Below are 18111 nucleotides of genomic sequence, written 5' to 3'. Positions count from 1 at the left end.
AGATCCACGCTTGGGAGATGCAGGGGCCTCTTGAGTGAAGGCAAAGCCTCACTGCTGACATGGGTTGTTTGTCTACAGGGCCGGGAAGGTCCAAATGGACCTGAAGGGGCTTCAGGGATGAGAGGAGAGAAGGTAAGGATGAGGATGGTGGTTTGGTTCCTCAGGATCTGCCCAGGCAGGGAGAGCCTTGGGTTCGCTCTGCTTGCTCAAAGTGCAGAATCCTCCCCAGGGCTACAGGGGAACTGCTCCCACTTTGGCCACTGGCTTTTCCCATTGGGATGGGGATACATGTGTGGTGCAAGGTGCGAGAAGAGCCTTGCCAGCCCTCCTGCAGACACTGGGTGTCCAGGACAGCAATGTCTGTGAGGGACCTGTCCTAATGTCCGTGTCCTCTGGCAGGGTGACATGGGACAGCCTGGGGATGCTGGTGTCAGCGGGCTGGATGGAGAGCAGGTACATCACCGAGGAGCCACATCCTCCCCTCGGCTGGGGCTGCTCCAACCCATCTCTCCCTGTGCACCTTCTCCAATGATGGGGAATGGAGGGAGGAGGTTTCTGATCCTCACTGAAACCAAAAGGTTAACACTGAGCCAAGGGCTCAGTGAACAACCCATGGCAGGGCTGGGCACTGTGTTTCCTCCTCAGGGACCACCAGGACCACCGGGAGCAGAGGGGCAGCCGGGGCCCAAAGGCGAGCGGGTCAGTCCCTGCTGGGAGCTGGGGTGATACCGGTGGCACTGGGCTCGCCTGGCCCCGCTGCTGCAGGGGTGGGCAAGGACCGTGTGGGGTCCACGCTCATAGGTTTACGTTGCTGGGCATGGTTTGGGTACCAGGAGCAAGGCAATCTGGGGTGGTGGGAAATGATGATGGGCAGAGCCAGAATCATTGTGGTTGTCTTCATCCTGCCCAGGGAGAGGCAGGAACCGATGGAGCTCCAGGCATCAGAGGGGACCCTGGGGAGCCAGGGGAAGATGGGCCCGAGGGGCCACCGGGAACACCTGGAGAGCCAGGCAAGGAGGTATGTGAGTGCTGAGTGCCGGCAGCTTTGGAGGGCTGCAGCTCTGCCCCAGACAGGCTGAGGTGCCTCACTGAAGGAGGGAGCTGATGCTTTGGGGTCCCTTTGCTGGGTGAGGTGCTGCTTGGCTGCTGTGTCCTCACTTGCTCTTTGGGCTACTGTGGGTCGTGGCTATAGGTGACCGCCTGGTGCAGGTAAAGCTGTGGGGCCATCAGCACCAAGATCCCAACCAAGGGAGGGTGGAGAAGGCCCTGGAAGTCAGAGTTCAGCTTTTAACCCCCCTGGGATGGAGCTGGGAAGCAGGAGCTGGGTCTGATGCTGTACTTCCCCTCCGGGCAGGGTGATGCTGGGGGTGCTGGAAACACGGGCGAGCCAGGACCACAGGGGCAGAAGGTGAGTGCCTCTATCTCTGTCCCTCCTTGAAGCAGCTCAGGAGCACCCACAGCCTGCTCAGCCTTCACTGCTCCATTTGGCATGGTGGGGGCTGAAGCAGGACAGGGGTGTCCCCATGGATGAGGACCCATGGAGATGCAGGGCTCAGGCCTGGCATCACCTGAGCACCCTATGGAGAACGTGTCTGTGGCACTCAGTGAGAGGGTGAAACGTCATCTCCAAGCAGAAGCTCGTGTTATTGCTATTCCTTCCTCTTCTCTGTGGTGGCACCTCTGTCTCCATCCCTGAGCAGGGTGATGCTGGCCCCAGGGGCCTTCCTGGAGCACCAGGACCAGGAGCTGCTACAGGGGAACGTGGAGGACATGGCCATAAAGGAGAGAAGGGACACGAAGGTTTGCTGGCAAGTACATAGAGAGGGGCTGCCTCAGCCCACCAGGCTCCCAGTGCACCCAAGCCTGGCACCCACAGCATAGAAAGTGCTGGGAACTGGCAAAGCTCCGTAATGAGGGAGTTCTGTGTCTCATGGGCAGGACTCCAATGTTGGGTCTTGTTGGCACATGAGGATAGTCTGGACTTGGGCGAACCCAGAGGAGGCCATGGAGATGCTGCGAGGGCTGGAGCAGCTCTGCTCTGGAGCCAGGCTGAGAGAGCTGGGCTGGGGCAGCCTGGAGAAGAGAAGGCTCCTGAAGGGGAGACCTTAGAGCAGCTCCAGTGCCTAAAGGGGCTGCAGGAAACCTGGAGGGGGCTTGGGACAAGGGCCTGTAGGGACAGGCCAAGGGGAATGGCTTGAACCTGCCCGAGGGGAGACTGAGCTGAGCTCTTAGGCAGAAGCTCTTCCCTGTGAGGGTGCTGAGGCGCTGGCACAGGGTGCCCAGAGAAGCTGTGGCTGCCCCATCCCTGGCAGTGTTCAAGGCCAGGTTGGACACAGGGGCTTGGAGCAAGCTGCTCCAGTGGAAGGGGTCCCTGCCTGTGGCAGGGGTTGGAGCTGGAGGAGCTTTGGGGTCCCTTCCAACACAAACTGACCCATGATGCCATCTGTGCCTTGCTGGGCAGTCTGGGTCAATGCTGAGCACATCTCCCTCTGTGTCCCAGGGCCAGGCTGGTGTCACCGGGGATGTGGGACCCACAGGAGCCAGAGGACGGTTTGTGAGTCACTTCATGTCCCTCCTCCCCTTCCGGCCAAGCACGGACCTGGCAGGGGACACAACTGGGAGCCCTGGGCAGGGTTGACTCCATGGGGCTCCTTTGCTTATGCCCTGAACAGGGTGGGATCGGTCTTCGAGGTGCTCCTGGACTCGATGGTCCCAAAGGAGTGAAGGTACCGTGGGGTGATGGCTCCAACCCTCATCTCTGGGTGAAGCATCCTTTCCCACCCTTTGCCCAAGGTCTGGTTGTGGTGGAGGAGCTGGGTCAGACCTGGGCAGGCTGGTGACCTATGGGACCCCCCTACCTGAGATCCAAAGCCAACAAGGCAAGGAAGGGGTTTTCTGGGGACAGAGCTGTTCTTCCTTCTTCCCCAGGGAGATCCAGGAGCGCAGGGCATGCCTGGACCCGCTGGTGCTGCAGGACCAGAGGTACTGATACCTGGGCGCTTGTAGAGCTGGGATCTGCCAAAGGCTTCCCTCATGCTTCACCTCTTCCAATACAAACCAAATCCAAAGGATTTATTGCCCCGTAGCTGGCCAGGCCAGGAGTCAAGAGCAAAGAGGGGTTTTAATGCCTCACATCTTAGCACTGACTCCCAGGAGATGCTTAGATGCTCCAAAATCATCCCTGCCATCAAAGCACGCTCAATGCTCAAGTGCTGCCCGGGCATGTGCCTTGGGCTGTTGAACATGGCACAAGGGTTAAAACACCCGAGCAGGAAGCACAGGGTGGTGTCAGGCTTATTCTATACCCCCACCATCACCATAGGGACCTGCTGGAGATGATGGACCCAAGGGAGATGCCGGCAAACCCGGTTCAGTGGTGAGTACTGGCCCTGACCATACAAAACCTCCCTGGGAAAGAGGTTTGGTGGCACCTTGAGCCGCAGAGCCTGGGGCTGAGCCTCACCCAGGGGATGGCCACAACGGGAGCTCTGCTGCAGGTCCTGCTCTGCAATGGGTTTGTGACTGAGTCATCGTTCCCCAGAGCCAAAGCTCCATAAAGGCACTTTAATAGAGCTGTTAAACACTGCAGAAGGGCCACACCATTGTGCAGTTAATGCCTGGCTCTCAGAGCCTGCCTGGGGCAGGGCCAGGGTGTTTGGCTTCCTCCTCCTCTACTTCCCCAAAGCCATTCTGTAAGGGCAGGGGAGCTGCCTTTGGATGCATTTGTGGCTGTAGCCCTGCCATGCACAGAGCCACAGCTGTATTAGTGATGCCTGCACTCCGCTGCAGGATAAATCCCATTTGCATCCTTGTTTTGCCAAGCTGCAGGGCCACCCTGCCCAGGCAGGACAAGTCCTTAACATCCCTGGCAGTGCTCAAGGCCAGGTTGGACACAGGGGCTTGGAGCAAGCTGCTCCAGTGGAAGGGGTCCCTGCCCGTGGCAGGGGTTGGAGCTGGAGGAGCTTTGAGGTCCCTTCCAACGCAAACCATTCCATGGTTTTGTGGTTAATTTGCATGATTACTTTGCTGGGATAGGTTGCACATGGAATAAGCCCCAGGAATACAAGCATTTACGGGGCTATTGTTGGGTGAAGCCCCTCAAGGTGCAGCTCCTCAGCCCCAGCTCTAGGCAGGTTTGGGCTGGGGCACAGTGGGTGCATGGTCTGTATGTACACTGCAGGGTGCAGCGGGTGCCATGGGGCCGGTGGGTGCCCCCGGGCTGCGGGGATACACTGGGCACCGAGGAGCCAGAGGATCGGTGGGTGCCAAGGGCCAGCCAGGCCCGCAGGTAACAGCAACTGCATCTCTGCATGGGGACATCCCTGGCATGCGGTCCCTGGGGGGAACAGCCCCACTGCAGACCCTGGGGCAAGGCAGAGCCTTGTACTTGCCCTCCTGCCTTACAAACAGCCCAGAGTTGATGCCAGGCTCCTGTTCTGTCCCCACATGAACTCAGGGTCCTCTAGGGCCACCGGGTGAAGCTGGAGCCACAGGGCTGAGCGGCGCCGAGGTAAGTGCTGCCCCAGTGGATAACCCTGGAGCTTACTGGTCAGCACTGGGTTGATTCCTGGTTTGCTTCCTAGGGCCTGGCAGGTGCAAAAGGGGAGCCGGGCGAGCCAGGAGTACCAGGACCAATGGTGAGGAGCAGGATGGAGCTGGGCTCCTGGCACAGGCAGTGGGATGCTGGGATGTCCCTGCTGCTGCAGTGGATGCTGCCCATGTCTCCCATGGGCAGCATCTCCTGCTCCCACTGAAATATCCGTGCTCTGCTTCTCAGCTTAGAGCATCCTCCTGTGTATACTGGAGCAGGGGGGGCATCCCTGCTGCAGCATCCTTACAGAGGGGTTTCCTTCTCATTTGGTTTTTAGGGGTCCCCAGGACAAGCCGGTCCTGAAGGGTGGAAAGGCCGCAAAGGAGAAAAGGTACCTCCAAAATCCTCCTCTGCAGATGGCACTGAGGGGGAGCAGCCACCAGGTATGGGGTGGCCATGAGCTGGTCAACCCCATTGTGGTCCATGGAGAGAAACCAGCGTGAATCACCCTAAGGAGACCTGGTTTTCCCCACTGTAAAGGCCACTGCTCATCCATGCCTGGCAAACACAGAGCCCTTGGACACCATTGGGATGCCTTGGCTGGTTCTGGGGTGAGGGGCTGGCAGATCTCCCCAGTTCAGCCCTATAGGTCTGTCTCCATGCTGGCTTAGGTGCCCTTGGGGGGGACACAGGGGACTTCCCTTTACTGGCCAGCTCTGCACTGTGGCCTTAGTGTCCATCGCCAGGGTCCCATAGCAGCCCCTCTTCCCTGGTCCAGGACGTGGCCAGGCCGCTGGTGACCCACATCTTTTCTTCCCCCAGGGTGATGTGGGGCGTGGAGGACACCAAGGAGTCCCTGGAGAAGCTGGCAGACGGGTAATGGCACCGCTGTCCCCATGGAGGGTGAGGGGAGGCTGATGCTTGGAGCCCTTGCAGAGGGGTCCTGGTTTGCTGGGGGCTCAGCATCCCTGGAAGGGGAGCAAGGGGAACCGACTTAGTGCCTTTAACAGGCTTGACTTCCCTTGAGGCTTTCTTCTGTTATTCACAGGGCAAGCGAGGCAAGGCGGGCCCCCAGCCCCCGAGAGGACCCCGGGGACACAAGGTAGGTTGGCATCATGTGGCTGGAGGGCCCCGTGTCCCCTTCCAGCCCAAGGGGGGTCTCCTGCACTCCCATGGGCTGCTCTCCCTGCAGGAAGCACCAGAGCATCCCTCCTGCCCTGCTCTCACACCAGCCGGGGCCTCTACCTTTGCATTTCAGGGCCACCCAGGGGACAAGGGGCTGGAAGGACCCCAGGGACCCCAAGGACCCCATGTGAGTATCAGGTTGGGAGGTTTTGGGGTGCCAGATCCCCCCCCCCACCAGGTATCACAGTGCAACCCATCTCCATGGACAACCAAAGGAGAGACTCATTTAAAATGAGCCGGGTTTTGAGGCGTTCCATCCATCCATCCATCCATCCATCCATCCATCCATCCATCATTCATCCATCCATCCATCCATCCATCCATCCATCATTCATCCATCCATCCATCCATCCATCTATCCTTCATTCACCTTCTCTTGCCTTCTTCTTCCCAGTTTCACCCCAGATACACACAGTGTGTGTGTACTCAGGCAAATTGCATCATTGCCTATCAGTTCCTCTGGATACCAAACACTTTCCTTCCAGTGCATCACAGAATCCCAGCCTGGTTTGTGTTGGAAGGGACCTTAAAGCTCCTCCAGCTCCAACCCCTGCCACAGGCAGGGACCCCTTCCACTGGAGCAGCTTGCTCCAAGCCCCTGTGTCCAACCTGGCCTCATGAGTTTCTAAATCTGAAGCTTCTAAAGCTGCCTCCAAGTTCCTAAAACTGCCCGAAATTCCCAGCATCCTGGTGCCATCCTCAGCCACGGCGAGGTTGCTCCTTGCCAACGGGAGCAGCTCAGCGCAGGGTGATGCAGAACCACACTGTTTCTCCCTTAGGGCATTCCAGGGCTGAAGGGCATGAAAGGAGAACCTGGACTGAAAGGACCCAAGGTAGGTGACATGTACCAGGCACTTGAGCACTGGGGTCAGCATTTAACCTGCTGGATGCCATCACTTTGTCCCCTCTTCCTGAACCCTGATCACTGCAGCATCTTCGGGGGTTGTCCACCAGGTCCATGGGTGTTGGGACCTTTAGACTCTCTCCAAAGCATCTTCCATCCTCCTGGAGCTGCAAGCAGCAGCAGGCAGTTCAATCCCTGCTCTCAGCACGGATGCTGACACAGCACAAGCACGTACTCTGTGCTTACTGATGTGCTGATGGATCCAACCTTGGCCAGAGAGGCCAACCTCATCCTTATGGCCCCATCCATCAGCTGCCAGGCTGTAAATCAGGGACAGGCAGTCCCTGGGGGCCCATAGCTCCTCACAGCCATCAGGAGAATGAACCCCTGGTAATAAATACAGCTTTAATAAGTGCATTGAGAGCTCCTCATCCACTCCAGGGCAATCAGCAAGGACAGAGCTGGGCAGGTTTGGGGAACTTCTGAGGCTTTTCCTGAGTGCTGTTTCAGTCTGGGAGAAAAGCCTTTCAGACCCACAGCTGAGCAGAAGAGGGAGATGCTCCATCACCCCCCTCCTTCCCCGCTATGGACACGGTGAATTCTACCAAATGCAAAGGATGGGCTTGGGTTTTTCATCATTAATTGCCCATTTCCAGCTGCTTGCTGGAGGCCAGGAGATGTTTGGCCCTGGGAAATGTTCCCCTCCTGCCAGGGTCATGCAGCAAGCAAAGTCTCCACTGCCTAGCCAATGAATGACCACTGATTTGATGAGTAACTAGATGATGATGATGATGATGATGATGATGATGATGATGATGATGAACTAGAGCAAGGTTCTGATGGGGCTCCCTTGGGGCAGAGCCCTCCCCCTGCCTGCTGTCCCTGGAGGGGTTTCCATCCTTCTCCTTGCCACCAAAGCTCTCCCTGTCTCTCCCAGGGCGAGAAGGGCAGCGCGGGGGAGCTGGGCCAGCAAGGGGACGATGGCTTCAAGGTACGTGAAGGGGTTTGCTCTTTTCCTCCCTCCCCTTGGTCCCTTGTCACCCTGTGTGACACCTTTGTCTCCTAGGGCAAGCTGGGACCCCAGGGCAGCCCTGGAAGGCCAGGACCCAAGGGACAGCAGGTAAGGGCAGGATGGAGGGGGACCTCCAAGAGGTGTTTGGGGTGAATTCCTCATCTTTCCATACCAAATCCACCTGGGAAAGGGGCTGTGTTGTAGGAGAACATCGTGCTGGGGGATGCCCTGACCTCCTCTGGTGCCTTTGCAGGGTGACACTGGCCCCCCCGGCACAAGGGGACACCCTGGCACCCCCGGGACACCGGTGAGTCCTTCACCCTCCCATTGGGTTTGGGGTTTGCTCCCCAAAAGGGATCACATCCCTCTGGGATGGGGCTTCGGTCCCGCCTGCCTCCCGCTTCCCTGGGCCTTGTCCTTCTCTTCCAGGGCTTGTCTGGACCCAAAGTGAGTACAGGGGAGGCTTGGAGCTGGGCTCAGCCCTGCCATGGGCACCCTCCCCTCCTGCCCTGTCCCTGAGGTGCGGGGTGGCCCCATGGGGCACCCTGGGGTGCAGCTCCACACAGCAGCGTCTCACCCTTTGCTTCTCTTCCCTCCCTCCTCCTTTGGCAGGGGCTGAAAGGCTTCCCAGGGCTGCCGGGACCCAGGGGTGCACCAGGGCTGCCAGTAAGTGGGGTCCCCAATGTCCCGTGTGCCAGACCACAGGCCCCTTGCTCCCGCAGTGCTGTGGGTGCCATGGCAAGGGGATGGCACCATCGGAGGGGCTGTGAGCGTGGCGGTGGGCTCAGGGCCAGCAGCCATTGTCACCAGCGTTGCCACTGTCACACAGGGCCCCCCCGGCCCCCCTGGCCCCAGCGGACCCGTGCTGATGCTGTCCAGGGAGGAGCTACGGGTGAGTGCATGGGGACAAGGCCTTCCCATCCCCATGTGGTGCCACCAAAGCCTCCCATCCCTGCTCTGATGGGTGCCACGAGGGAGGGAAGGGGCTGACAGTGATGGTGTCCCATGTCCCACTGTTTCTAAGCCCTGTGTGCACAAGGACCAAGGCCCTTGTACAAAGAGCAAGCAGATACGGTTAACCCCTCTCCCACCACTCTTATTCTCTGCATGTCCCAACTCCTCCCTGAGCTCCTGATGATGCTCCTCACCCAAATAAGAGCAAGGGGCTAACATCCGCTTGGTTATGTCCCTTCCTTTTCCTTTAGCACCTCATTTATCCCTCCAACCACCTCAACTACACTGCGGTCTGGGCTCTGCTGGACACCCTGAGCCAGGAGCTGCAAGCCCTTGTGGAGCATCCCAACGGCACCAAAGCCAACCCAGCGGCCACCTGCAAGGAGCTGCTGCTGGCCCACCCTCACCTTCCTGATGGTACCGGGGTGCACACGGGGGGACCCCAGACCCAGGCAGTGTTTCACCAGCATTAACAGGGGATGAGGATGTGGGGGATGAGCTCAATTGGGTTTTATCCATGGAGGAATGGGGGAGCAGCCAGGCTGCATCCCAAGAGGATGGAGGTTGCAGCCAGGGATACCCCATGAGCTGAGGTGGGATGGCACCGCATGGCATCCTCCCCATGCCAAAGCCCTGGTGCCAGGAGCTCCCCTCTGCCTCCCTCCAGGGCAATACCACATCGACCCCAACCAGGGCAGCCCCCAGGACGCACTGGTGGCCTTCTGCAACTTCACAGCAGGGGGTGAGACCTGCATAGCCCCCGTCCACAACCAGGTATGGGGCGGCTCCAGCCCCATGTTACCTCTTGGGGCCAGTGAGGACAGGTTGCTGGGGCTGGAGAAGGGACTGCGTGGTGGCTGCTGCTGTCACAGGGAGCAGGCCCTGGTCGTGGTGTGGGACCAGGCTGCAGGGACACCTTTGGTATCGCTGGCTTCTTGCCCTGCTGGGACAGCGTGACCTGGTCCCCACTGCCCCCAGGTCCCCATCAAGGCTTGGCTGAGCACTTACACCTCTGAGAACACCTTCGAGTGGTTCAGCACCCTGCCTGGGGGCTTCCTGGTGAGTACCCAGCCCGAAGTGATGCACACCCCATCTCATGGGGCTGGGGGTCTCCTGTGCAATGCCCAGGCACAGGGGTCGGCTGTCTGTGCAAAGAATACCCAAACCAGTGCTTCAGCAGATGGCTGGATCCCAGCTTTCAAGCATGGGGAGCACAGATTCCTCCACTAGACCCATGCAGCTCCCACTACCCGGTTCCTCTCTCCTTGCCCGTAGCTGGAGTACAGAGGGGCCAGCGCAGTGCAGCTCCGGTTCCTGCGCCTGCACAGCCGCCTGGTCACACAGAAGGTCTCCTACTCCTGCAGACCGGCCCCGGAGCAGGGCCAGCCCCAGCTCCAGAAGGAAATCCGCTTCCTGGCCGATTCCCGGGAGCAGAGCTATGCATCCAGCCTGCAGGGCTGCGTGGTGAGCCCTCCTGCAGGCACATCCAGAGGGAGCCCCTTCCCCAGCATCTGCCCCTTGGCTCGTGTTTGCACACCAGGGGTTGGGGTAGACCTGGCGGGGGAGGCTTCCTACGGTGGGATGGGGATGGGGAGCATCCGCTTCCTGCAGCGGGATGGGGATGGAGATGGAGAGCATCCTCTCCCTAGGACCAAGGAGTTGTGCCATCTTAGGGAGCAGGCTGGGGTATGGCAGGGAATGGGGTGTCTCATGGTGACAAAGGGGAGGCCACCTCCCTGGAGAAGCTGGGGATGGAGACCTGGCCATTGGGTGCATCAAGGAGCACCCAGATGAGCGGGGGGACACAGCGGGTGCTCCATGAGGGTCCCTCAGGTCACCAGACCAAGGTTTTGATGCTGCTCAGCTGCCCCTGTGCTCATTTCAGCCGGACAACGACTCCTCCATCACCGACACCATCTTCCACTTCGCCAGCGAGGAGCTGTCCCTGCTGCCGCTGCGGGACCTGGCCGTGTTCCACAACGGAGACGCCTCGCACCAGTTTGGGTTCACAGTGGGACCAGTTTGCTTCAGCTGAAACCGGTGACACCCAAACTGAGCCGGTGCCGTCCCCACCCAGGAACTGTCCTGCTGGGGCCATGCTGGTGGCTGGGAGTGACGATGGGCTCCCCGGAGATACCTGTTTGTAGCTGCGTTACGGCACAGACTGCGCTTCCCTTCTGGAGTAGAACAATGCTGTTTACAAAGTCATTTCTCTATAAATTATATATATATATATATTATATATACGAGAAGGTGCTGATTGATGAGTGATGGGGGAGGCTCGTGAAACTGAAACCATCAGGAACCCTTTGCTAAAGAGAAAACCAAGCAACAGCACTGCCAGCTTGGGAGGAAAAGGGCTTTGCCTTGCCTTAGTGCACAAGTCCATGCATCAGGCTGAGGAGCAGCCCTGGCTGCTGCCTGCTCTCTGCTCCTGTTCCCAGCCTGTCCAGCCATCAAGTACTAAAAAGGAGCAGAAAAGGCAAAACCCCCCCAAGTCCTGGCTCTGTTTTGGGTCTGCAGCTCCTGTGAAGGGCAGAGGGCTGCTATAGCAAGGCTGCTGCACGGCTCTGCTCAGGCAAGGGCAGGGGCTGGAGCTGTTTGGCTCCGTGCTGCAGCACTGGTATCACTTTATGTTTGCTGTTCCCAGCAGTGTTTCTCTTGCCTCTTATCACCCCACTGTGGCTGGGCTGCTTGGCCCCAGGCAGGCAGAGGTTTACGTGTGGCACCCAAGCCTAGGTGCTGGTACAAACCCCGGGTCTCAGCTGGCTTTGCCCTGCACGGCCGTTTCCTCAGCACCCATCAGGTCTGGGACTGCTAAGGCAGAGCTTGCATCCCTTGCTGCTGTGTGCCAGTGAGGCTGGGGATCGATGCCGATGCCTCCAGAGCAGTGGCAGCCTGGACAGGGGATGGGGAGAGCAGCAGCTGAAGCAGTCAGGGGGGCACAGTTGTCTATGGAGTGCTTCAAGCAATGCCAGATCCATAGAACCCCAGCCTGGTTTGGGTTGAAGGGACCTTAAAGCTCCTCCAGCTCCAACCCCTGCCACAGGCAGGGACCCCTTCCACTGGAGCAGCTTGCTCCAAGCCCCTGTGTCCAACCTGGCCTTGAACACTGCCAGGGATGGGGCAGCCACAGCTTCTCTGGGCACCCTGTGCCAGCGCCTCAGCACCCTCACAGGGAAGAGCTTCTGCCTAAGAGCTCAGCTCAGTCTCCCCTCGGGCAGGTTCAAGCCATTCCCCTTGGCCTGTCCCTACAGGCCCTTGTCCCAAGCCCCTCTCCAGGTTTCCTGCAGCCCCTTTAGGCACTGGAGCTGCTCTAAGGTCTCCCCTTCAGGAGCCTTCTCCTCTCCATGCTCACCCAGCCCCGCTCTCCCACACGCTCCCGCCCCCCCCGCACTACATCTCCCGGGAAGCCCCGCGCCGCGCGTCAGGAGCCCGCGACGGGCCGGGAACGGGAACGGGCACGGGAACGGGTACAAGAACGGGCCGAGCCGAGCCGCTCCGGGCCAGGCCCGGCGCCGCCGCCATGCAGGTGAGAGGGGACGGGACGGGACGGGGGAGCCGGGTGTGTGCGGGGGGTGCGTGTGCCCGCGGCCTCCCGGTGCGGCCCTGGCTGCCCCATGGAGCACCCAGGACCCCCGCTCCGCTCCGCTGCGGGCGGGCGCTGGGCAGTGGCTGCTGCCGGACCGAGCTTCCCCCGTGCCCCTTGGCCCCGAGCCTGAGCGGGCCCGGAGCAGAGCCCGCCGGCAGCTCTGTCGGTGTCGGTTTGGGGCCGGTCCGTGTGAGCCCCGCAGCCCCGTGCTGCTGCATCCCCACCCCGGAGCTCCCCATCTCCACTCTGCCACCTTCCCCTCACCCATCGCCCTCCGTGCCCCGTGCATCTCCCATGGAGGAGCTGGCACCGCGCTGGGCTCGCACCAGGCACTCCCAGCAGAGCCATCAGCCCCGGCTGGGTTCACTGCACACCCGGAGCTCAGGTGGGATCCCCCAGTCCCAGCATCGCTCATGGTGGAAGGCACCTCTGGAGATGATCCAGTGCAACCCCTGCCAGGGCAGGGCCACCCAGAGCAGGGCACATGGGAACGTGTCCATGGTGGGCTTGGGATGGCTCCAGAGAGGGAGACTCCACAACCCCCCTTGGGCAGCCTGTGCCAGGGCTCTGCCACCCTCAATGGAAAGTTCTTGCTCATGGTGAGATGACACTTGCTGTGTGTTAGTTTATGGCCATTGCTCCTTGTCCTGTCACTGGGCACCACTGGAAAGAGTCTGGCACCATCCTGCTGGCACCCACCTCTGAGACACTGATCTGCACTGATGGGATCCCCTCTCTGGCTGCTCTCCTCCAGACCAACCAAGCCCAGCTCCTGCAATCTCTCCTCATCAGAGAGATGCTCCAGACCCCTGAGCATCCTTGTGCTCTTCACTGGGCCCTCTCCAGCAGCTCCTTGTCTGTCTTGTACTGAGGAGCCCAGCACTGGATGCAGTTCTCCAGATGTGGCCTCACCAGGGTCAGCAGAGGGGGAGGAATCACCTCCCTTGACCTGCTGCCACACTGCTCCCCATGCACCCCAGGATGCTGTTGGGGGTGCACGGGCTGGCTCATGGTCAACTTAACTGATCATCCACCAACAGTTCCAGGTCCTTCTCAGCTGAGCTGCTCTCCAGCGGTTCCCCCCCAGCCTGTACCAGTACTTGGGCCCTTGCTGAACATCACTGGGTGATGTTCAAGGCTACTGGGTCCCCCCGGTTTCCTACCACCAGCCCCCTGCAAGGTCCCAAGGGGTGGCTCGCAGCAGCTCTTGGAGCATCCTCCCCAGGACACTGTGTCCCCAGCGTGGGGCTGCAGCTTGGGCACCCTGTGGCAGTGTCCTTATTGCCACACTGCTCTGCAAGCCAGGGGTCAATGAGCTGCAGTTCCTACAGGCTCATCCCAGTGTGCAGGGCCAGGTGTCCCAGTTGGACTGGAGCAGCAGGTTGGGATGTGCCGGGCAGCCTGGGTTTGTGTTTTCACAGCATCCCAGCCTGGTTTGTGTTGGAAGGGACCTTAAAGCTCCTCCAGCTCCAACCCCTGCCACAGGCAGGGACCCCTTCCACTGGAGCAGCTTGCTCCAAGCCCCTGTGTCCAACCTGGCCTAGAACACTGCCAGGGATGGGGCAGCCACAGCTTCTCTGGGCACCCTGTGCCAGCGCCTCAGCACCCTCACAGGGAAGAGCTTCTGCCTAAGAGCTCAGCTCAGTCTCCCCTCAGGCAGGTTCAAGCCATTCCCCTTGGCCTGTCCCTACAGGCCCTTGTCCCAAGCCCCTCTCCAGGTCTCTTGTAGCATCTCGCTGGGCAAGAGGTATTTTGGCCTCACGGCCACACTGGGTACCTGAAGACCTCGCTTCACCCCAGGCTGGGACACCTGGGGCAGCAGAAGGGATCTTCTGCCCATCACTTGTGTTCCCTTGTCACTGAAGTAGATACCTGCTTCTCACAAGGTGCTTCTGACTTGGGGGTGAAACCTGTAGAGGAGAAATAGCTTTATTTATATCTAATTATCATTAATCTGTTGCCAAAGGAAGCTGCTTAAAGCTGTGAGCCAATTACATACGGTAATGTGCAAGGGTGAGGAGTGACCAAAGGGTGTAATTAGAGCCTGTTGTAGCGTGGACGCCCAGTTGTTGGATGGTATTTCTGGCCAAGGCCAGTCCTGTTGGCTGCATCTGCTGGTGTCAGTAACGGGGTAACAGCAGAGGGGAGGGCACAAGCCCCACAGACAATCCCTGGAGAGGTTCACCAAAGGGAGGAGAAAAACCCCACAAAAGCCCTGGTTTCTGATGGTGAAACCAAGCAGGGCTTGGCAGCGCGGTGCCAGCTCTGTGGGAGGGTTCTTTACACAACAGCAATACTTGCTCCTCCTGTTTCAGTGCGATAAGGAAGGTGGGTTGATGCCTTTGTAGATCCCAGCTTGCACTGATGCTGCTCTGCCATGGAGGTGTCCCTGGACCAGCCCATGGTCAGGCTGTTGTGCTTGTGGCTCTGGGTGCTTAGGCAGAGAAACCCCTGGGAGGCAAAGGGAAGCAAAGGGTGGCTGTGATCAGGCTGTGGATGGTGTCCACCAGCCTCTGCTTCCCACAGACCTTCCCTTCTCAAATCTGGGCCAAGGAAGCCTTGGCTCATCTCTCACAATCATAGAACGGGACATGGAGCTGTTGGAGCGAGGCCATGGAGATGCTGTGAGGGCTGGAGCAGCTCTGCTCTGGAGCCAGGCTGAGAGAGCTGGGCTGGGGCAGCCTGGAGAAGAGAAGGCTCCTGAAGGGGAGACCTTAGAGCAGCTCCAGTGCCTAAAGGGGCTGCAGGAAAGCTGGAGAGGGGCTTGGGACAAGGGCCTGTAGGGACAGGCCAAGGGGAATGGCTTGAACCTGCCCGAGGGGAGACTGAGCTGAGCTCTTAGGCAGAAGCTCTTCCCTGTGAGGGTGCTGAGGCGCTGGCACAGGGTGCCCAGAGAAGCTGTGGCTGCCCCATCCCTGGCAGTGCTCGCTGGGTTTTTCTCACCAGTCCAGATGCCCACAGGACCTGTGCAGGAAGTCAAGGGCACAGTTAAGCCTGCCCAGCATGACTCTTTATTTTTTCAGTTCAAGTTCCTCTTCCTGTTCCAGAAACTGTGGAAAAACCGATTGCAGCATTGGGTAAATCCCCAGCTGGGCTCAGCCCTGGGGGGTGGAATGGGGATGTTGCATAGACCTGCTGAAGACGCAGGTGCCCCAAGCCCTGTGCCCATCACCCCAAGCCAGTTCCTTGTCCTCTCTTCCAGATGTCCTTCTACTTCTCGGATACGGCAGTGCTGCTCTTTGACTTCTGGAGTGTCCACACCCCCGCAGGTAGGCTGCCAGCCCGGAGACACTGTCCGTCCATCCATCCATCCATCCATGCATCCATCCATCCATTCATCCATCCGTCTGTGCATCCATCCATGCATCTATTCATGCGTCCATCCATCCATCCATCCATGCATCCATCCGTCCATGCATCCATCCGTCCATCCATACATCTGTCCATCTGTCCGTCCATCCGTCCATCCATCCATCCATCCATCCATGTATCCATCCGTGTATCCATCTGTCATCCATCTGCCCATCCGTCCGTCCATCCATCCATCCATCCATCCATGCATCCATCTCTCCATCCATCCATCCATCCATCCATCCATCCATCCATCCATCCATCTATCCATGCATCCATGCATCCATCCATCCATCCACACGCTCCCAGCCTGTGCTCTCCACCCAGAAGAATGGATGTGGAGCACAGAACTGAGGAGCAGCTTTGCATTCCTGTCAGGAGCAGTGAAGAGAGGACCCCACAGCATTAACCCTGGGGCACTTACTGTGTGCAGGGCTCAGGGCAGAGCTCAGGGCATTGCAGGCTCCATCCTCCCAACCCAAGAGCAGCAGACAGGGAGGTGTTGGAATCACCCCCCCAGCCCTGCCAGCCCCCACAGGTCAGTGTTGGATCAGCTTCCATTTCTGGTTGTTTTCCTTTTATTATCCCAGCATCACATTATAGCCCCCAGTTTTTTTAGTGGAGTTGATGCAAAGATGCTGATTCTTTTCAGAGCAATCCCCCTCCAAAAAAATACTCCCTAGGAATTTAGAGGGAGGAATTGGGCTAAATGCACCATTTTCCAGTGCTTCACCAACCTGGGAGCCTATTCCCTCCCCTTTATCCCATGGATATCGCAGAATGGTTTGTTTTGGAAGGGATCTCAAAGCTCCTCCAGCTCCAGCCCCTGCCAGAGGCAGGGACCCCTTCCACTGGAGCAGCTTGCTCCACGCCCCTGTGTCCAACCTGGCCTTGAGCACTGCCAGGGATGGGGCAATGTCCAAGCGCTATTCCCAAGCACTTTGTGCCGTTTCCCACCACGTCTCCCCCCACACCAGTGCATGCCCATGGGTGTTTCCCGCAGGGATGGTGCTCTCGGTGCTGGTGATCCTGCTCCTCTCCATGCTCTATGAAGCCATCAAGATGGGCAAAGCCGTGCTGCTGCGGCGGGCGCTGCGGGAGCTGCCCCCCAGCCTCAGCCAGGACCCGCTGCTGGAGCCGGAGGAGGGGGCCCCCAGCCCCACGCAGGGCAGGTACCACAGGGACCCCTTGCACCCTGCTTGGGGTGGGGGCATCAGGGATGGGGATGTGGGCCCCTGGGAGGGAGGGAGGCTGGAAAGAGCCAGCCCAGGAGTGCTGAGCTCGCAGGGAGGGGTGGGACAGCCTCAGGAGGTGGCCTCAGGGGTATCCTGCCCCGTGCTGGTCCTTTGGGAGGTATCCAGGATGGTTTCAGCTTAGTAAAGGATCACATTCCCCCAGGAGCTATCGTGCAGGAGGGTCCCTGTGCTTTGGGAATGGGCTCAGGCACCCCAGCAAGGCTGACCCAGGCTTTCCCTTCCCACCCTTGGAGCCAAGCCCTGGGTTTTAACTCTTGTATTTAATCCCAAACCACGCCTGAGGATGCTCTTACTGCCAGTATCCTTTGGAGCAGGATTTCCCCCCGCGCTGCTGTTTGCAGCCCCCATCCCTTGCCCCACTTCCCAAACCCATCTCTGGATGCTCTGGGATATAGGGGGGAAGCTTCCAACTGCCCCAACCCCCTGCTTATGGGGTTTCTCAAACCACGTGGATGAGGCCCTGAGTGCCATGGGTTCGTGGTGGCCTTGGCAGTACTGGGGAATGGCTGGACTTGGTGATCCTAAAGGTCTTTTCCAACCTGGTTGGTTCTATGATTACAGAGGGTTGGAACTGGATGATCTTAAGGTCCTTTCCAATGCAAACCGCTGTGATTCTATGGTTCTTCCACAGGTGGTTTCAGTACCACGTTGGTCAGACGCTGTTCCATGTGGTGCAGGTGGTGCTGGGCTACATGGTGATGCTGGCGGTGATGTCCTACAACGCTTGGATCTTCCTTGGGGCCATCGTGGGCTCCACACTGGGCTATTTTGTGGTGTACCCCTTGCTCGGTCGGGGTTAGTCACTTCCCATGGGATGCTCCACACTTCCTGCTCTTTGTCTGGAATTGCTGCTGTCACTTTGCCGGGTCTCTCCTGTGCTGTGCAGGACGCAGCACCCAGGGACTGGCCCAACTCAGGGTGGGTATTGCTGGGGAAGGGGAGCCCCATGGCCACCATTCATTGGTGGCTGCCCCCAGCTCTCAGGGAGCTTTGGCTGGGTGATGATGATGATGGGGGGGTGCTGAGTGTTTCCTCCCCCTGCCACTGCAAGGTTCATCCTGGCTGCAATGGGAACGGTGCAGTGATGGGGATGGGGACATAAGGGATGGGACCCCTGCACCCTCCTGCCCAGTGCTACCCCGCACCAAGCCCCTCTTCACACAGTGCCTTCTAGGGAGAACAGGGGGTCCTGCTGGGCCCCCCCTCCCAGCGCTTCAGGGATGGGGTGGGAGCACCCCCCGAGTTGTGGCCGTGCTGAGGGGAAGCTGCTGTTTGAGGGCCTCTTGCTGCTGCTTCGGGACACCCCTTTTAATAAAACCACCTCAGTGGTTCAGTTCCTGGCTTGTGTTGGATGTGTCACCCCCAAAGTCACAGGGGGGACTCTCC

At 59.3% G+C, this 18111-nt stretch overlaps 2 protein-coding genes across 2 annotated transcripts in view; both read left to right on the top strand.

Annotated features, from left to right (window-relative positions):
• LOC133212006 (collagen alpha-1(I) chain-like) overlaps window positions 1-10752 on the top strand; it is an 80023-nt gene extending 69271 nt beyond the window's left edge. The window contains exons 41-69 of the mRNA XM_061352989.1: window positions 79-132; window positions 400-453; window positions 646-699; window positions 911-1018; window positions 1355-1408; window positions 1701-1808; window positions 2501-2554; window positions 2673-2726; window positions 2929-2982; window positions 3323-3376; window positions 4181-4288; window positions 4457-4510; window positions 4584-4637; window positions 4869-4922; window positions 5354-5407; window positions 5580-5633; window positions 5790-5843; window positions 6496-6549; window positions 7498-7551; window positions 7627-7680; window positions 7826-7879; window positions 8002-8019; window positions 8185-8238; window positions 8402-8464; window positions 8778-8943; window positions 9194-9300; window positions 9505-9585; window positions 9802-9990; window positions 10412-10752. Of these exons, the coding sequence (XP_061208973.1) occupies window positions 79-132; window positions 400-453; window positions 646-699; window positions 911-1018; window positions 1355-1408; window positions 1701-1808; window positions 2501-2554; window positions 2673-2726; window positions 2929-2982; window positions 3323-3376; window positions 4181-4288; window positions 4457-4510; window positions 4584-4637; window positions 4869-4922; window positions 5354-5407; window positions 5580-5633; window positions 5790-5843; window positions 6496-6549; window positions 7498-7551; window positions 7627-7680; window positions 7826-7879; window positions 8002-8019; window positions 8185-8238; window positions 8402-8464; window positions 8778-8943; window positions 9194-9300; window positions 9505-9585; window positions 9802-9990; window positions 10412-10561 (2124 nt within the window). The 3' untranslated portion in view covers window positions 10562-10752. The remainder of the gene's footprint in view (window positions 1-78; window positions 133-399; window positions 454-645; window positions 700-910; window positions 1019-1354; window positions 1409-1700; window positions 1809-2500; window positions 2555-2672; window positions 2727-2928; window positions 2983-3322; window positions 3377-4180; window positions 4289-4456; window positions 4511-4583; window positions 4638-4868; window positions 4923-5353; window positions 5408-5579; window positions 5634-5789; window positions 5844-6495; window positions 6550-7497; window positions 7552-7626; window positions 7681-7825; window positions 7880-8001; window positions 8020-8184; window positions 8239-8401; window positions 8465-8777; window positions 8944-9193; window positions 9301-9504; window positions 9586-9801; window positions 9991-10411) is intronic.
• Window positions 10753-11924: 1172 nt separating this feature from the next.
• Window positions 11925-18058, top strand: SLC31A2 (solute carrier family 31 member 2). The gene is made up of 4 exons (XM_061352958.1): window positions 11925-12058; window positions 15321-15387; window positions 16473-16641; window positions 17357-18058. The coding sequence occupies exons 1-4, from the start codon at window positions 12053-12055 to the stop codon at window positions 17523-17525; spliced, it is 411 nt and encodes a 136-aa protein (XP_061208942.1). The 5' UTR covers window positions 11925-12052; the 3' UTR covers window positions 17526-18058.
• Window positions 18059-18111: the final 53 nt, after the last annotated feature.

The sequence above is a fragment of the Neopsephotus bourkii genome, unplaced genomic scaffold (assembly GCF_033783945.1).
Source record: "Neopsephotus bourkii isolate Nb327-2 ecotype Australia unplaced genomic scaffold, CSIRO-AGI_Nbou_v1 NB_659, whole genome shotgun sequence".
In the NCBI taxonomy this organism is placed as follows: Eukaryota; Metazoa; Chordata; class Aves; order Psittaciformes; family Psittacidae; genus Neopsephotus; species Neopsephotus bourkii.
Note: the sequence above shows the minus strand (reverse complement) of the source record. Positions and strands in the feature narration are given on the sequence as shown.